Here is a 17,363-nt window from a genome sequence, read left to right as displayed (position 1 = left end):
TCGAGGCTCCAGGGGCGAATCCGTCTCCTTGTCTTTTCCAGCTCCAAGAGGCTCCCACGCTCTGTGGATCCCGACCCCTGCGGCCAGTCTGCAAAGCCAGCCCGGCTTCTTCTTCGCGATTACGTCTCCCTGTGCTCACCTCTTCTGTCCCCCTCGCCCACTTCTGAGACAGCCTGTGATCGCACGGGGCCCATCCAGACAATACTAGAATTGGGTCACCTGAGTAGCAGCCTTAATCCCATCAGCGATCTGAATCCCCCTTTGACTGCGTAAACTAACAGGGTCACAGGTTCTGGGGACGGGGGGGGGTGTGTGGGTGTTTCCAGGGACCCACTGATCTGCCCACCACAGAGTCCTTCCATGCATTTGTCTTCATTTATACCAAGGGTCGCCCCTTCCCCACACCTGGCTGCCTGATCGTCCCTGTGGAGACCTAGCACCGGAGGTGAGAGGCCCTCTTCGGCATGCCCAGGGGCCAGGAGGAAGGCTCATTTGTTGTCTAGGAACGTGAGGACGAGGCAGGTGGCTGGACAAGGGGAAGTTTATGGCCACGCTTCCGGTGCCCTAACTGTGTAACTGACTCTCTTGGAGAGTCAGATATGGTCCCATGGGGCTGTTTTATAGCCTTCTCTGCCTGGGGACATGGGCTGGGGAAAGGTACCGTGCTGCTCCCCGCCACCTCCCAGCAAGTGTCCTGTTCCTGGGGCCACCCACCGGGGGTCCCTCAGAGGGAGGGACACTGCTGGAGCCTGGGTTCACATCGGCCCCAGTCCTCAGCTCACCTCCAGCACTGTGCCCGCTCAGGATCTGGGGGTCCTGCCTGGGAGGGAATCTGGGTGGATCAACAGGTGTTCCGATTTGTCCTGAGCCCAGCTTCCAAGCGTTGCCTGTCCCACTGAAGATGGGTTTTTGCCTCATGTGGGGGAAACAAAAACAAAAGACATTTCCCCATCAAGAGCCACCCTCTTTGGGCTGCAGGGAGGGGCAGGGACAATAAGGGACACCTGCCCACGGGAAGCTGTACCTGTTGGGTAGGGGTGGCTGGGGGGTCTGGGTTTGCTCCTTCCTGGGTGGAGCTGAGTTGGGCTGGCAAGGGACGGAGATTCTCGCCATCTAGTGGTGGGTGGTGGGACTGGAGCTGTCATGGCTCAAGACCCGACTATCCTGGACCCGGTAACCCTGGGGCCATGATCCCAACTCCTGCATGCGCCATAGATGTCATAGAGGTGACAACCCGTGGGGTGTCCAGATGATGGCGTGGTGGCGAGGAGACACAGGGCAGCCTTGTCCCCACAAATGCAATGTCACAGGCGCAAGGGAGGGCTCCTCTAGCTAGGAAGATTAGGTCAGTTAAAAAAAAAAAGAATTTAAAATAATTTCATCCTTCCTTGTTGTTCTGCGTAGTGCAGATAGTGTTTGAAATGTGGGGGGGGGAGGCTGTGTGTGCGCACGCATGTGCGTGTGCATGTGTAGGTGGCCTATGGAGGGATTAGGAGACGGGACAGGGGCACTTTGGGGTCAAGTCCAGTGGAGAGCATGTAGCTTAATGGAGGCTCAAGGATCAGGAGACTGAAACCCAATTCATGCTGACTTAAGCAGGCGGGACAAGTGGGGAGAGTGTTAGGGGCTGAATTGTGTCCCCCCACAATGTACATGTTGCAAGTGTCACCCTTGGAATGGGCTATACTTGGAAACAGGGTCTTTAAAGAGGTAATTGAGTTAGAATGAAGCCATTAGGGTGGGCCCTAACCCAATATGACTGGTGTCTTTATAAGAAGAGGGACCGGGGACATAGGCACAGAGGGAAGACTGTGTGAGGATCCCGGCAGAAGAAAGCCATCTACACGCTGCGGACAGGGGCCTCAACCCTGCTGGCCCCTTGATCTTGGATTTCTAGCCTCTAGAACAGTGAGACATAAAATTTCGATGTTTAAGCCACTTTGTTATGGCAGTTCTGCAAACTCAAACAGGGAAGCAAAGGGGGTGGGTGGGGGGGGTGTAAGCTGTCACTCACCCAAAACTCGGGAGGCAGGGGTGGGTCTGGCAGCGACAGGTTGGTCCAGAAAATATATGATCCCCCCTGATGCCTTCAACCGTCTTGTACTTGGCCCTGGGTGAGTCCCGCCCTCTGGGGTATCCTCTTGTGGGAGGGACACGCAGCCTGCAACTTTGGGGCGCATCTTACGGCTCAAGATCCAAAAGGAAAGTGAGAGCAAACCTTGCAGTCCCTGTTTGGAACCATCCGGGTAAAAGCATTCTGGTTTCCCCTCTCAGATCTCAGCATCTACTCCTGGGGCCATTTGCACCGCCTTGGGGCCGCAGGGCTGGAGTAGTTCCAGCCAGGATCCTGTGACCTCCCTGAAGGCAGGAGTGGGGGTGCGGGTGGGGATGGAGGGGGTGGAGGCAGGGAGGGTGAGAGGAGCCCCCGGATCAGCCCCACCCCCGAGAAGTGAAGGTGGAGCCATCCCCCAAGGTTGGCAAAGGAGGGGAAAACAAGCCCAGCAGAGATAGGAAGGCCCAGACAGGGACAGGAATTGGCTTCGGACCACACAGCCTGTGTCTGTGGCCGAGCCTGCGGGGACGGTCAGCCCCGGGCCAGGTCTGCGACTCCCAGCGGGGTTGGCAGAGGAAGGCGGGCTGGCATCTCAGCTGCTGTCAGGCTCCGTCACTAATCTTCTATGAGGCCTTGGGTGAGTGTCCAAAACCTATGCTTGTTTCCTATTTTTTTGTTTGCTTGTGTTTTAATAAAATGGGCATGATGGGGGTGTGGTGTGAGATTAGCTATTATAGGAACTCACTCAACCAGACTGTTCTAGTCCCTAAATTATTACCTTGTTTTAAGTCAGGAGCTCACGAGGCTGCCTTCAAACCTGTAATTTACGGAGCAATTTTCTGCCAGGCAGAGGGAGTGGATCCAGCTTCCCATAATGCTGTACTTAATATGGAGGAAGTCTTTTCTGCCCTGGGAACATCTGGCTTTAGGAATTTTTTATTGTAAACAGCTGGGTGTGGCTGGTCAGCCTCAGGCCATTGGTTTCGAGCCCAGACTGCCAAGAGTCAGTCTGCTCCCTGCTCCCGCTCACTCGACCAGGACCCTGGGAATCTATGTAACCCCTCCATGCCTCAGTTTCCCCATCTGTCAGATGAGAAAAGCCATGCCTACCTGAAGGGGTTGCTGGGGAGATTCAATGGACAAAAACACGTCCGGCTGTGATTCTCAGTGGTGGGGGGTGGGGAGGGATTCTGCCTCCTCAGGGGACATTTGGTGATATCTGGAAAAATGTGGGAGTTGTCATGACTAGATGAGGGGGTGATACCAGCAGCACTGAGTAGAGGCCAGGGGTACTGCTAAACGTCTTGCAATGCCCAGGGCAGGCCCCAGACAAAGTATGTCCCGAATGTCCACAGTGCCGACATTGAGAAAACCTGCGGTAAAGGACAGGGCAGGTGTCCAGTCAAAGCTGTTATTAGGTCTGATCTCTGGGTCCGACCCTGAATCCTTGAATCCATCATCGGTGCTTCTATGAGCTGCTGGGTACAGGACTCAAGTTTCTTTCCCTCCATGAATACCAGGGGGCTCCTCTCCCCTGGGATCTGTGCTTGCCCCACTGCTAGGGCGAGGAGACCTCTATCAGGGAAGGAGAAGGCCTTTGGGCTGAATAAAACACCCTCTGCCAAAGTCCCCTAAGAGCCACGGGCACTCATCCCTCAGGACGTGAGACCTGGCGGGCTGCCCCCACCCCTGGTAGGCCAGAGACCCCACCCCACTGAGCCAACAAGATTCTACCCTAAGACTCTGTTAGAACTACCAGGTCCTCTTTCGACCAGCGTGGCTTCAAATAGACATCTCAGATTTCTACTTGGGGTCATGAAAGAGGCACTAGACACTTTTGTTGGCCTCAAGTCAGCTCTGCCTTGACAGCCCTGGTGCCACCTCATGGGCCCATTGAGTCATTCCGTGACCCGAGGAGCCCAACTGAGCTGAGAGCTAGAGCAAAGGGAAAGAGGGCCCCATGTGCAAAAGGTAGAGACTTCTTGTCCAGTTGGGAGGCACTGCTTGCAATCAGGGTGACACAGATGGGCAGGAGTCCAGCAGGTCCCTCCAGCAGTCTCGGGAGATAAGCCCCTCACTGCTTTCTCCCAGACACGTGGGTCTTTTTTCAGCCCAATTTACTCTGGTCCTTCTACCACAGGACCTTTGCACATGCTGTCCTGGCTGTCTAGAATCCTTTTCCCTTTCCTCTTCACCTGCTGAACTCTCCTCTATCCAGGCCTCACCTCCTCTTGACTACGTCAAATGCCCATGTGATAAGCCCTCCCAACTACCAGCTACCTCTTCTCTCAAGACTGGTCATGGTTACACTCTCACATTGTGTCTCTTTCCCCCACTGGACTGGAAGGTCTGCAAGGGTGGAGGCTGGGCAGGATTTCATTCACCACTGTATCCTCAGCATCTGGTTCAGTTCTGACTGCCTGGAATGTTCTTCCCCCCGTGGGTCTTGGCAGGGCTGGCTCCTCAGAACTTAGGTCTCAGTTTGAAGGTCCTCTGGGAGCCCCCACATTACCCCCACCACATTGCCACTGTCTGCCATCAATGCCCCGGCCACGGGTGAGCTTCTGCGAACCAGGGAGAGAGCCTTCACCAAGAGCAGCGGGCGTCTGGATCTCGGACGCCCAGCCTCCGGAACGGGTGTGTAAGCCCTCCAGTCTGTGATGGTTCGTCATGGCAGCCTGAACGGACTGGCACAAGCACTGGAGATCTGTCCGGCCATGTCAAAATGAGTACCCCAGGATGAGTGACACAGGCAAGCCATGGATGCTAAGGTAGGGGTCCCTTGCCAGATGCTTCCCTCCCGGCAGCGGTGTCCTGGGACCAGGAGGGCAGGCCCCAGACTTTTCCAGCAGGACAGAGCGCATCTGAACTCCACTTTGAGTGATGCCACCTGGTGAGGTAGGTCCTACGCTGGGAGGTGGGGGTGGGATCACCGACACAGCGGGGGTACGAAGCGTGCAGCCGGGTCGGATGAGCCTGGGGTTGGGAGGCAGATGACTGAGTCCGAGTCCCTGCCTCGGGAATTCTTAGCTTTATGGAGCTGGGTAAGCTCCTCCGCCTCCCCAAACTCAGTTTCCCCATCTAGGAAATGGGTCTGTAATTTCCTCTCCCAAAGCGGCTGTTGGCAAGATTAAATGAGAGAAAAAGGCTACCTGATCAGTAAAGCGCTGTGCAGTAGTATTTATTGTTACAGTGTTAAAATTCACTCCTGGGAAGACACGGGGCCGTGACCAGCCGCTGAAAGGCCAGGGACATCATCTCTGCTCAAGGATAACTTGATCCCTTTGCAGCCACAAGCTGCCTCCGTGTTGGGAAATTCTTCTCGCCAGCCAGCCATTGGTAATAACACTGGCTTTGGAAGTCGCTGTGTCCCCAGGCTTTTCTTTCCTGGCCGTGCTACTGCCCGGAGCCCGCTGGAGCCTGGGAGAGCAGGGGTGAAGGGATGGTGCTGCAACTTTTGGGTTTTAACAGGAAGTGGGGTGGGCTAGACTTGGAGCCTTAGAGGGCTCCGGGGGCCCCCGCAGCGGACCCTGAGGTCTCGTCCTGCCACATCTTCCCGTTCTGCCACGTGCAGCCCTGTTCAGTGACCTCAAGATTTGGGGTCACTGTTCTGAGCTCCCCCCCACCCTGTGCTGGCTGGGCGGTGCAGAGGCCCCTTCCCTTCTCCCACATCTGGTCCAGGTTTTCATGTGGCTTCTTCCTGCCCCCTATAGCCTGGACGCTGGTGACAGACAGACAGACTTCTAGGAGAAAGGTTCTGTGCAGCTAACGACAAAGGGGCCTTTCAGAGGGGCCTGGGGTCAGAAAGCCGAGTCTGCTGGGCAGGTGCCTTCCGAGGGCTCTGGCCCCCAGCTTCTCAGAGAAATATGGGGTGCCTGTGCCTACTCGGGTTCTCCCCAACCTCTGGCACCAACTACCTCTTGTTAAGGAGTCAGCACCCATGGGTGCAGAGGACGCCTCTCCAAGAAGCACGTTCACGCCTTTCCAGGTCCGGAAGCCCCATCACTCTTTAAGGCCCAAGACCACAGCTCGGGCCCTTTGGACAGGACATGGCAAGTCCCTGTTCAGTAGGCGGCCACTCCGCCAGCCTTAGTCCGTCAGCTACCAGAATCTCTCTGCTAAGTCCTTCGGCACCCCCCACTCTTCTTGCCCATCCTTGAAGCACAGCTGAAGTTTGGGATTTTTTTTTTTTTTAGCAGACAAAGCTCACCTGATTTGACTCTGTGTGAAGGTTGTTAATTTATCAACCAACCTGTCCTTGGGTTGAAAAGTCAGTTCCGGACTCTCAGCTGGCTGCCAAGGATACAAGCATCGGGGGGGAGAGTGCGCCCAGGGTATCATTTGGACTGAAAGGTGCTTTCGACGTTGTTCATGTTGCCCCAGGCCTGCTGGCCTAATGCTGCAAATTGTAGGGGGCAAGGCCATCCCTGACAGTGACCCCCCCCCAAATTGTCCACTTGCCCATCTTATCCCCGATGGGAATGAATGTAGGGGGGATGTCAGCTTCATTTCTGACAGCTCGGGTAAACGCTGGCTTTCCATAGTCAGAGCTGCATGCAGGCCCCTGGTGCTGTCCTTGCTTACCCCGTGGGAGTGATGTCCCGCCTGGCTCGCTGCTCTCCCAGAGGCAGATCCTGGGGTCCCGGGTCACCCAGCCTGGATGCTGGCTTGGGAGGGACCTGCAGCATCAGGGTAGAGGGGAACCCCCTCCCAGGCTGTGGGCTCTGCCTCTTCAGGCCCCGTGTGTAGCTGAACGTCACCAAGGTGCCGGGGTTTGGAGCCTCAGCAAAGCCAAGTTAGATGCCGGAGTTTCTCCCTCAGGCCCTGGAATCGGAGATGTGACCTAGGAGGTGAAACATTCATCGGTCCACCAGTAGGCGTTTGGTTTCCAGCGGCAAGAAAAGCTGTGCTTATCTTAAGGTCAGAGAGAACACCATGGTCTTCGGTGCTGGGGAGGAATCATACTCAAGTTCATTAGGCCTCGGTTTAGGCTTTTCCTATGAGGGAAACAGTTCCTTGGGTCGAAGAACACGGGCTCTGATGGTTCTCGGAGGCTGACACCTACCTGTTCAAGTCTTGGAGATTCAGACCTCTCATTGAGCCTCAGGCAAACGGCTTCAATGTTGTGGTCCCAACAAATGATTCGCTCAGACCACCCAAGTGTCAGTAGAACCCCAATGCGTTTCATCCCCCCCAAATCATCACTCAGCAGTGAGGTCAACAGACTCAAGCCCGAACACATGAATCAGACTGATTTTCCGGGGTGGTGTACTTGGACTTTTTTCTCCCTCTCTTTGGTCAAGCCCTACTGGGGCCTCTAGAGAGTCTGAACATTAGGCATCCCTTGTCCTCCTTTTGCATGTGGCCCCAATCAGAACGCAGTTGCAGAGGACCAGTTCAATGTCCGTTCTGTGTCGTCAGTGGGAAATCGGATGCTTCCTTCTGTCCCCATACCTTCCCACCTGTCTCCTGAGAGGTTACAAAGTGTGTTACAGACATTAGCAAGTGTTAATTCTCATAGCGTCCCCAGGAGGGAACCAGGAGTATTGCAGACGAAGACGCTGAGGCACAGAGAGGTGAGGCCACTGGGAAGAAGCCATATAGCAGAACAGCGGCAGGGTCAGGGAAAGGGCTGGGGGTTCTCTCCACCACCTTAATGACTTTGCTCTGCGAGATTCATCTCAGTGAGGGCGCTGGGGTGCACACCTGTTTCAGGTGACTGAGACATCACAGCAAAGGTCTCTTGGGTCAACAGAGACAAGCATTTCCCTTTTCCCAATCCCAAACCCACTGTCACACTCGGTTGTCACTGACTTAAGTCCATCATCATCCCCACGCCTATCCTCAGGATATCCTTTATCCCGAAGACAGGAAATCTGCATTTCCTAGAAATGTTGCTGCCGAGCCCCACCCCTGCTTGGATCACCCATCTGCCTCCACCCACTGTAGCCACTCGTGGGGGGAGAAGGCGATAGCTTTTCTACATGTCCACCCCCGCGTGACACACGGCGTTTTGGAAGGAAGGGCATGACCATTCCATTGGGCATTCTCCCAAGAGAGATTCAGTGACCCAAGTCAGAAGCCAAGTTCTCAGTCATGTGGGGCAGGGTGCTGGAGCCAAGAGCTCCACCAGGCTGGCCAGAAGGGCCCACCGGTCAGCCTCAGGCTTTGCGGGCTCCGAGCACTGCCAGTGCTGGGCTCTCTGTGTCTGGTAGGAGTCCCACCGGCTCCTTCTGGGAGGGTGTTTGGGGGAACCACCAGCCTCTTTCCACCATGGCAGCTCAGTTCCAGGCTCCGGGGACCGCCTGGACTGCTCACTGGCGGACAGTCACTCTGAGTGGGGAGCCTGGGTTACAGAGAGGCTGGACTGACAGGTCATTCACTGAGCAGGAAGGTCCACAACCTGCTTGAGACCGGCAGGCCGGTGCCTCCTTGCTCTCCGGGGCTCCCGTCTGAAACTGCGACAGTCTGCTGGGGTTTTGCCGGGAGCAGAGGAGCACCCTTGGCCCGCGGTCCCTATGTACAGTGTTGACAGCCTCTGGCTACTTGTCCTTGGTGGGTGTGTCCGTGCTGGGTCCAGTGGAGTGCCCGTTCCTTACACATTGGTGACCTCAAGGCCGTTGTAGCCTTCCAGACGGCACTGCTCTGGCCTGCCCTGGGGGTCATCATCTCCACAGTCTTCGTTTTGAAGAGAACCATAGTCGTCATGAAAATCGGGGTCTTTGCTGAAGCCTCTTCCTATCTTCCCCAGGGGCAGCTGAGAGAAGAGAAATGAGATGAAAGGGCGGGGAGAAGAGAAGAGGAATTGAGTGTTTTGGATCTGGGGAATCTGGGGTCCCCTGTTCTAATTGCTGTGTGACCTGAAGCAACTTGTCTAACCTCTCTGTGCTCCTCCTATCAGTAATCACAATCTGCTGCTCAGAGACACTGAGCAGATTTCGGGAGTTAACCCTCAGAGAGAGCTTCGTGTTCCCAACTGAGGGAACTGGTTGGCTGCCAAGGGTGTCGACAAACTGTCCTTCTGATTGTCCTCCAAAGTCTCCCATCTCCCTCCTCAGCGGGAGGGTTGAGAATGGGAACGATGGAGGAGAGGTGAGAATGTTTGAGCACGGGCATGAAGTCTGACTGCGTTCCCAGGTCAGGGAGAAGTTTTCTAGCACCTCGTGGTGTGGAAAAAAGCGCGTGTTTTGGAGACTCACAAACCAGGGTTTGGATCCCTGCTCTGCCACTTCCCAGCTGTGTGACCCTGGACCAGTCACCTGCCCTCTCTGAGCCTCTGTTTTCTCAGCTCCCAAGTGGGAATAGCAATTCCTTTCTCCCAGGGGAGTCATAAAGAGTAGAAATCAGATCTGTAAAGCACACGGAGAGGTGCGGGCAAAGCGTAGCTGTTGTTGTCACAAGCACTAGGCTCTCGGTACGGATTTCTCTCTTATTTTGAACATCTCTCTATGAGAATAATCTTGACAGTGCTTTGTAACTCTTAATTTCCTCGATTGCTTTTGTTTCCAGACCAGCGTTCCTCAACCTTTTGTTCAATGCCACTACCTTAAAAAAGGAGACTTTTAAGATATTTTTTCCCTAATTGCACCCCACCGTGAAATGTTCACACCACAGATACACCGTGCTTCTGTTCATGTCCCATTGGTACACCTATTTCTTCGGGGGGGGGGGCGCTGGTTTGCCCCTCCCCTGCCAGAGCCAGTACAGTCCTGCAACCCCGGGGGAAGGTCTTGCTGTCATCTGGGCCCATGGTGGGCTCTATTTTCACCCTATTCGAGACTGCACGTTCTAGACTGAGTGCACCGTAAGAGTAAGGGTGGGAATTGATTCATGGTTATCCCCATTCATGCTCAGGATGGTGCTTCAAACCCAATCAGTACCCAACAAATGTTTGCTGAATGAATGGAAGAATTTTTGGATTATCCCCTTCTCCCATCTGTGCCTACACACTTCCACTTAGGAATCTGGGTCAGTTGGAGTCTGTATGAACAGAGGCAAACTTTCGTAGACCGGAGGCTAATCTGCTGCTTTCGGTCGGGTCACTGGAGTTCCAAAGCTAAGTCAGCGGTTCTCAGAGTCTGGGCAGCCGGGCTGCATGCAGGGTTCCCCCTCGTCCCAGAGGCCCTTGGCATCAGGAGACCCAGGTGGTCCCAGAGTTTGCCTGTTAAGCCACTGCCCGGTGATTCTGATGCGGGCAGGTGAGACCTGCACTTCGAGATACTACTCTAAGCCTGGGGGGTGGGGGCTTAAGCATCATGCAGGTCAGCTGAAGGCAGCTTCCTCTCTCCTGGCTGCATCTGTGACCTGGCCCATCGGTCCTCCTCCACAGGCCAAGAGAGGAGCTGGGAGGGGCCACCATGGGCCCAGATGACAGCAAGACCTTCCCCTGGGCTGCAGGACTCACAGGTGACGGCATCCAGTGACTTACCCGGCCAGCCTTGTACTTGATACCACCGCTGTTCTCCTCCTTCCCTGCCCGGGTGATGCTCGAGGCCCTCCCTGGGGGTGTTCCGAAACGCTCAGCCTCCCGGATGCCTGAGCAGCTGGGGAGAGACCCATACTGAGTCAGCTACCGCCCCCAGAGACGCGCACGCTCACACGGTGACAACGACCATAATTGCTGTGATTTACTGTAGACCTCCTGCGTGCCCCCTCCCGTGCTAAGCACTTGGTGAATACAATCCTCACAACATCCCTGCAGGACAGTTGGGGCAAAGGGGTGGTGCTCAGAGAGGTTAAGCAATTTGCCCCGGATTACCCAGCTGCACATGGCAGAGCTGAGATCTGAACCCAAGCCTGTGAGACTCCAAGGTCGTGCTCTTCGCCCTCCAGCGTGCGACAAACCTTACCAGGAAAGGAAGACCGGATGGGAGAATCCCCACATTTGAGCTCACTGGCATGACCTAAGCATCAGGAAAATTTCCCCCACTTTGCATTTGAAATCTGTGTCCCCCACCCCCACCACTGACTTGTTGCCTGAAGTGACCCCATTACTCCCTTCTTTGTGTTATTAAAGCATCGGAAGCTTCTGTTAGACCAGGATTTGGCGAACTGCAGCCTGCAGGCTGGAGCCGGGCAGCCAACTGATTTTGCAATAAAGTTTTATTGGAACCCAGCCACGCCCATTAGTTTACATGTTGTCAAGCCTGCTTTCTTGCTATAAGGATGGAGTTGAGGCTGAGGCTCAAAGGGGACAAGTATCTTGCCTAAAATCACACAGATGATGATGATGGGGGAGCTACAATTGAGCCCCCAAAGGCCCTGCTGTGGACCCTTATTACACGGGACTACCCTTGAACCGCCCCAGCCCCTGGTCTCTAGGCTCACATTTCAATGGCTGCTAGGGGTTGGGTGGGTAGGATGTCATAACACATCACCTTGTCATGGGTGTCCCCCCCCGGGTACCCCCCTCTGCTCACTCTGTAGCTTGGGAAGCCTGCCAGCCGCAGAGATGGGAGACATGACCAAGCCTCTGATTGCGTGTGCTTGACAGTAAAGTCTGTCAGAGTTCCCAGAGGAATTGCTCTTCCCCACCGAAATGCTACGGAGAAAGCTGGAGCACATCGACAGAAAGGGGGGCCCCATGTAACCAATTCCAGAGGAAAGCACGTCATGGAGATACTCCAGTGCTTGTGAGAAGTAGGGGGGCATGAACTGTCAGGTGCTGGGGGGTTGGTCTGAGTCAGGTGAACTGCATACAGTTTGCCTCCCTGAATCCTGCTAACCAAGCTGCCAGGAAGGGAGGACTCATATTTCCATATTATAGACGAGAAACTGAGGTCCAGAGGGCTGAAACCACCTGCTGGTACCCAACATGGTAGAAAGCAGCACAGCCAGGATTTGAACTCACATCCCAGCCATCTCCCTGTGGAAGAAAAAAGGGAGGCAGCTATGGAGGTGCCGGTAGTAGGTTTGGAATAATAATTGATAATTGTTGCATTGTTGGGTGCCTCACCATGCCTGGGTTCCTTTCCCAATTGCTTTATGTATTATTTCGCCTTATCTTTCCATCAGGCTCCCCCAGCCTTGGATTCAATCTGGGATGGAGTCTTGGGTTAGCCCTCAATCGCTATTCAATGGTCAGGGATGTTTCTCCATCAGAATCTTTCCACCCCATCAGAGCATTCTGGAAGGACTCACCCCAAAGGGCCAGCACCACCCGCCCTGCCCTCTCTCTCTCCGGAAAGCTGAAGTCAGAAACAGAAGAAGGAGCAAGAGGGCAGTGGACAGGGTAGCTTCACTGCTTGGACCACTGCAGAGATATCCTGGGGCAAAGCCTGAAGAGCCCGGTTAATATAATCCCCAGGCATATAGTTAAATATTGTGGGGATATTAACCAGTCCTGGGGATCACAGTCTCCACTGGTGTCTCGCTTAGTTGGGGACTCTTGCACCAACAGGGGTGTCTCTAAAATTTCTTAGAAACTCACGAAGTTCTGTTTCCCCCAAGGTGACTGAAATCTCTTCCTCTGGCCTTCTCAGCAAAGGCCTCCAAAATGCCACACGGAGAACTGACACATGGGCCAAGGACAGACACTGCCTCTCGGTGCCCTGGCTGACCAGCTCAGACTCCTTATCTGTAAAAGGAGGAGGAGGAGGACTGAGTCCACTTTCCTCTTCCTTATCCTGCTCTTGGAAGGATTGCTTTCATCTCATTCTTGAGGGAATCTTTGGCCTGCCAACAACATAAGAACCCACCCCATTTGTGCCCCATGAGAAACTTCCCCAGTGCCCACCCACGAAACCTAGATAGTCCTTAATACACGTGTTACCTCAGAGGTGGTCAAGGGTTTAATTAGACACATGAATGCTTCCTAATAGTGCTGCCCCTCCAGGGCTCAGAATATATTAAGGCTGTTACAGGTCACAGGGTGCCAGAAGGGGGGGGTCAGGGAAAGTGGACAATTCTTAGGAGAAAAGCCTCTTTTCCTGTGTCTGTTGAGTCATGGCTCATGGAATAATGTTCTTGTCAAACTCTGGTCTCCACAGAAACTACCTCAAAATGCCCAAAATGTAGATTCCTAGGCTCTCCCAGTAAATACTGGTCCTGTGGATCTGAGTTTGGGCCAGGGGATCTGCATATCACAAGAGCAGTTTCTGTATAACATGGGGTGTGGCCCAGCTGCTTCCTGAGGCTTCATGTGGTTTGGGGGCTCAGCACTCAGGGTTCTGACTCAGAAAGCTTCAGATTCAAATCTGAGCTCTGTCAACAACATGGACAAAGCTTTAGCTAGACTGACCAAGAATTACAGAATGACTCAAATTTTTGAAACCAGGAATGAGAGAGGAGACACTACTACCAACTCTACAGAAATAAGAGAGATTATAGAGAGATGATTATAAAATCAGCTGTATGCCAACAAATTAGCTAACCTACATGAAACAGGCAAATTTCTAGGAAGGTATAAACTATTCAAACTGATTCAAGAAGAAATAGAAAATCTGAATGGATCTATGACAAATAAAACTGAAGCAGCAAAAACCAAACAACAACAAAAAACACCAAAACTTTCCACAAAGAAAAACCCATGACCGTGTGGCTTCACCAGTGAATTCTACCAAATGTTCAAGGAATAATGAACACCAATCCTTCACAAACTTAAAACAAACAAACAAAAAAAAAAAAAAAAAAGAGGAGAGAATACTTCCCAACTCATCATATGAGGCCAGTATTTCTCTGATACCAAAACCACACAAAAATATCACAAGAAAAAGGCCCCACCAGCCAGCATCCTTTATAAATATAGATGCAAAAATCCTCATCAAAATGGTAGCAAACCTAGTCCAGCAACATATAAAAAGGATTATACACCATGACTAAGGCATTTATCCTAGGAATGCAAGGTTGGCCCAAAGTATGAAAATCAATGTAGTATGCCATATTAATAGAGCAAAGGACAAATCTGGGCTTTGCTCCTTACTAGCTGGTGGCCTTGGGCAAGTACCTTAGCCCTTTTGAAGGAGTTTTTCCATCTATAAAGGAGGGATAGCGAAATCCGATTTCTTCGTATTGTCATGAGAATGAAATTAGTACCCATAGCAAGTGTCCAGTAAATGGTGACTCTAGCTTAACTGCAATTATTTTAAGGAGAGAATCCACTGGGAGGGGGTCTAATTTGTCTGTCCAGGTGCTTTTTCTCTGGTCACTTTTCAGGTGAGGAGACTGGGGTAGGTAGGTAGACTGACATGGCCTGCTCACCCGGACCATCAACACCATTAGTACCTCCCCATGGCTCTCCCTGCCTGGAATGGCCACCTCCACCTCTCTGGCCAGTGCGAATCCTTCCCAGCCCAAACCCCAGCCCTGCATGGTCTTTCCTTCCACCTGTGCTGCTCACTTTCCCTTCCCTAAATGCCTGGTGGGGGTGGGGATTGGGATTTCACTGCACACTTCATTCAAGACCTGACCACTCCTCTACCCCCTTTTCAACTGTGACCTTCAGGCTAAAGCACTTTGCTTCTCGGAGCCCCCGTTTCCTGATCTGTAAAAGAAGGCCACTGTGTTGTAGGGAAGAAGTGGGATCCAGGAAGAGAGGGGGCCAGGGCGAGGTCAGGATCCCCTGCTTCCGAAGCCCCGGAAGCCCCAGCAGCCCACACTCACTTGGCTGGGTGGAAGATGGCGCTCATCTCTTCCGCCAGGTGTCTCCGGAGGATGTGCTTCCCGCTGGGGATGCCCAGGGCAGTAGCCATGGCCTCGGCGTTGAATGTGGGTTCCAGCACCAACACGGCACCATGGATGCCACTGTTGGTCAGGTTGTCCGCGTACTCCTGAGGGCAAGGCACAGGGCTGGTTAGGCTTGATGGGTCCGCCCTGGTGTCCTGCCCTGCTCGGCTGAGAGGGCTACCCTGTCGTCCTGGGGTGTCCTGAGGGGTTGCCCTGCTGGCTTGAGTTGCCCTCAGCTCTGAGTGGGGACATGCCCCCAACAGCAAGGGCTTGTCCCCCTGGGGACCACTCTTTTAGGGCCATGAGGACAGTGACCAAGACTCTTTTGTCACTGATGTATCCCCAGATCTTGGCAGGCAGCCTGTAAATACTTGTCCAACGAGATGAGCCTGGATTCAGCCCCAGCCTTGCTTCAGAGGACAGCCCAGCCCCTCCACCCCTGCTATGACAAAGGCATCATGAATGGGGGTCCTGCTGTAGGCCTGGGCTGTGTGCTCCCTCTTCTTGGGCAACAGGGGGCAGACATTCTCACCAGCTTGGGCAACAACGCAGGCTCACACAAAACGGACACACAAACGTGCATGGGATTTGCATATCCCCCCCGCCCCGCCCACCAGCCCCTCACCTTCAGGTCAATGTCCCGCACCCACTTGAGTACCCGCTGGTTGGTCCAGACCACGGGGTCTATGTTCTGTGTCTCGCAGCGGGCGCGGCGCTCCTGGAGGGCCTTGTGGGGGGGAGACAGTGGGTCAATTGGTGGGGGGGTGCACGCAGGGGTCCCAAGGAACGAGCATCCACGGTGTTGGGGGGACCCCGGGTGCTGGTAGGAGGAGGAGTTCTGACCAGTGAGCCCTGGGTTCTCTGGCCCTGTCAATCTGGGGCTTGGCCTTTCATTGTGGGAAATGGGGAGAAGCCTGCTCCTGGGGGTGGAGGGCTGGGTGAGACCCCTAGTAGCTGCCTAGTTTGTATATCCAAGACCCCCAGTTTCCTGACACGCAGTAGGGGCCCAACAATGTGGCTCCTTCATGAGGGGCTGTCTTCTGTGGGTCCACCAGCCCCTGGGGGCACTGAGTATCAAGTTTAAAACTTCACCCATGGCAGCCTGTAAAGGGATCAGCCTGGTTCCCTTTCACCAGCCTCCTTGGGGTGACTGGCTCCCAGACAAAGGGCTCTGGGCTAGTGGTGGACACAGGGACCCCCCAGCCCATGGATTCCTCCAACGTGCCCTGACCAGCCCATTTCCACTTCACTGCCACGATCCTCCTGCTTGTCTCCCTCCTTCACCAGCCTGAGGTTCCCTGCGCCTCGCCACCTCCGGTGCCCAGGGCTGCATGGTGGGTGTGTGAGAAGGGCTGACAAACTGGACAGCTCCCTCCTCTGTGCCTCCCGTCCGGACCCTGAGAGGCTTGTGCTCTGACTTCACTCTAGGACAAGGAAGCCATCTGGACTGCCTCCGCCCCACAGGGCCCAGTGGCCTCGGGCATCTTTGGGTCCTGGGGGGGCAGATGCCCTGTGCTGTCTGACTTGGCAGGGCTCAGAATCAAGGGGGCACTCAGAGTCCAAACTCTGACTCCCCGCCCCCGGTCCCTGGTCACGTAGCTGGACTCTCCGTTCACTCCCCCACCTTAGACCCAACGCTGGGACCGTACAATCTGTCCTTTGGGCCTTTGCTCATGCTGTTCCCTCTGCTAGGTTGCTTTTCCCTCACACCTCCTGCTGACTGATGCCTGGAATTCCTCTCAGGTCTCAGTCTAGCTGTCACTACCTCGGGGAAGCCCTCCCTGATCCCTCTGGAAGCCATGCCTTTGGGTTTTCATAAAACCCTGGACTTCCCGCATTGGGAACTTTCCATGGTATGGCAGCACCAGCTCTTTGTGGTACTCCCTGACGAGCAGTGAACTCTCGGAGGATGAGGGCTCCCCACTTCCCCTGAATTGGACACATGGCCTGAGCCATGCCCAGTAAGCAGGTGTTGGAAGAAGAGAGGGATGGATGCGTGTGCGGACGGATGCATGGATGGCCCGGTGCATGGATGGCCAGGTGGATGGATGCGTGTGCGGATGGATGCATGGATGGGCAGAAAGTTGGATGGACAGACAATGGGTACCAGTGGGGAAAGAAGGGCTGTGCAAGATGCCTCCATCTCCCGCCCTGGTCCTCACCTCCCTGCTGAAGTTCACTTGGTACAGCAGCTCGATCCCCAGCAGGATGCTGACCTGGTGGAACTTCTTGGACACATTCAGGTGCTTCTCCAGGTCCCGCTTCATCAGCGAGTGCAGCATTCGCCCGTCGACCAGGTGGTTTTGGAAGGCCTGAGAGTACTGGGACAGCCCGATGTCATTCAGCCAGGCCTTGGCCACCCAGTGATGGTCCAGGTCAGCGGCTTTGGACAGGCTGGTGAGAACAGACGTGGCCAGAGAGAGGGATGGGTGGGGACAGGTGGCAGAAACAGAGGGATAGGTAGAAATAGGACAGAGTTAGGCAGAGATGAAGACAGAGGGAAAAGAACAGAGTGGGGTAGGGTGGGGGACCAAGAAATCACAGAGACAGACAGGAAAAGGGATGGAGTGGAGAGACAGAGAGGAAGAAAGAGACAAAGCAGAGATGGGGAGAGAGGTGGATGCAGAGTGGAAGGAGAGAGACAGAC

The 17,363-nt window shown here is 54.4% G+C and overlaps 1 protein-coding gene across 4 annotated transcripts in view; it reads right to left on the bottom strand.

Moving 5' to 3' along the window:
• Positions 1–3,787: 3,787 nt before the first annotated feature.
• The window catches only part of LOC100484271 (kazrin), a 472,216-nt gene continuing 458,640 nt past the window's right edge, over positions 3,788–17,363 (bottom strand). For 3 of the 4 annotated variants that reach the window (XM_011227699.3, XM_034671241.1, XM_034671240.1), the window contains exons 11-15: positions 16,879–17,110; positions 15,342–15,443; positions 14,654–14,820; positions 10,482–10,596; positions 3,789–8,810 (exon numbers count right to left, since the gene is read on the bottom strand). In XM_011227699.3, coding sequence (XP_011226001.2) covers positions 8,649–8,810; positions 10,482–10,596; positions 14,654–14,820; positions 15,342–15,443; positions 16,879–17,110 — 778 coding nt within the window. In that variant the 3' untranslated portion in view covers positions 3,789–8,648. Of the gene's footprint in view, positions 8,811–10,481; positions 10,597–14,653; positions 14,821–15,341; positions 15,444–16,878; positions 17,111–17,363 lie in introns of all 4 variants that reach the window. The other variant, XM_034671239.1, reaches the window with a different exon arrangement.

The sequence above is a fragment of the Ailuropoda melanoleuca genome, chromosome 11, assembly GCF_002007445.2.
Source record: "Ailuropoda melanoleuca isolate Jingjing chromosome 11, ASM200744v2, whole genome shotgun sequence".
Taxonomy (NCBI): Eukaryota; Metazoa; Chordata; class Mammalia; order Carnivora; family Ursidae; genus Ailuropoda; species Ailuropoda melanoleuca.
The sequence above is the reverse complement of the archived record's forward strand: the minus strand, read 5'-3'. Positions and strand labels throughout refer to the sequence as shown.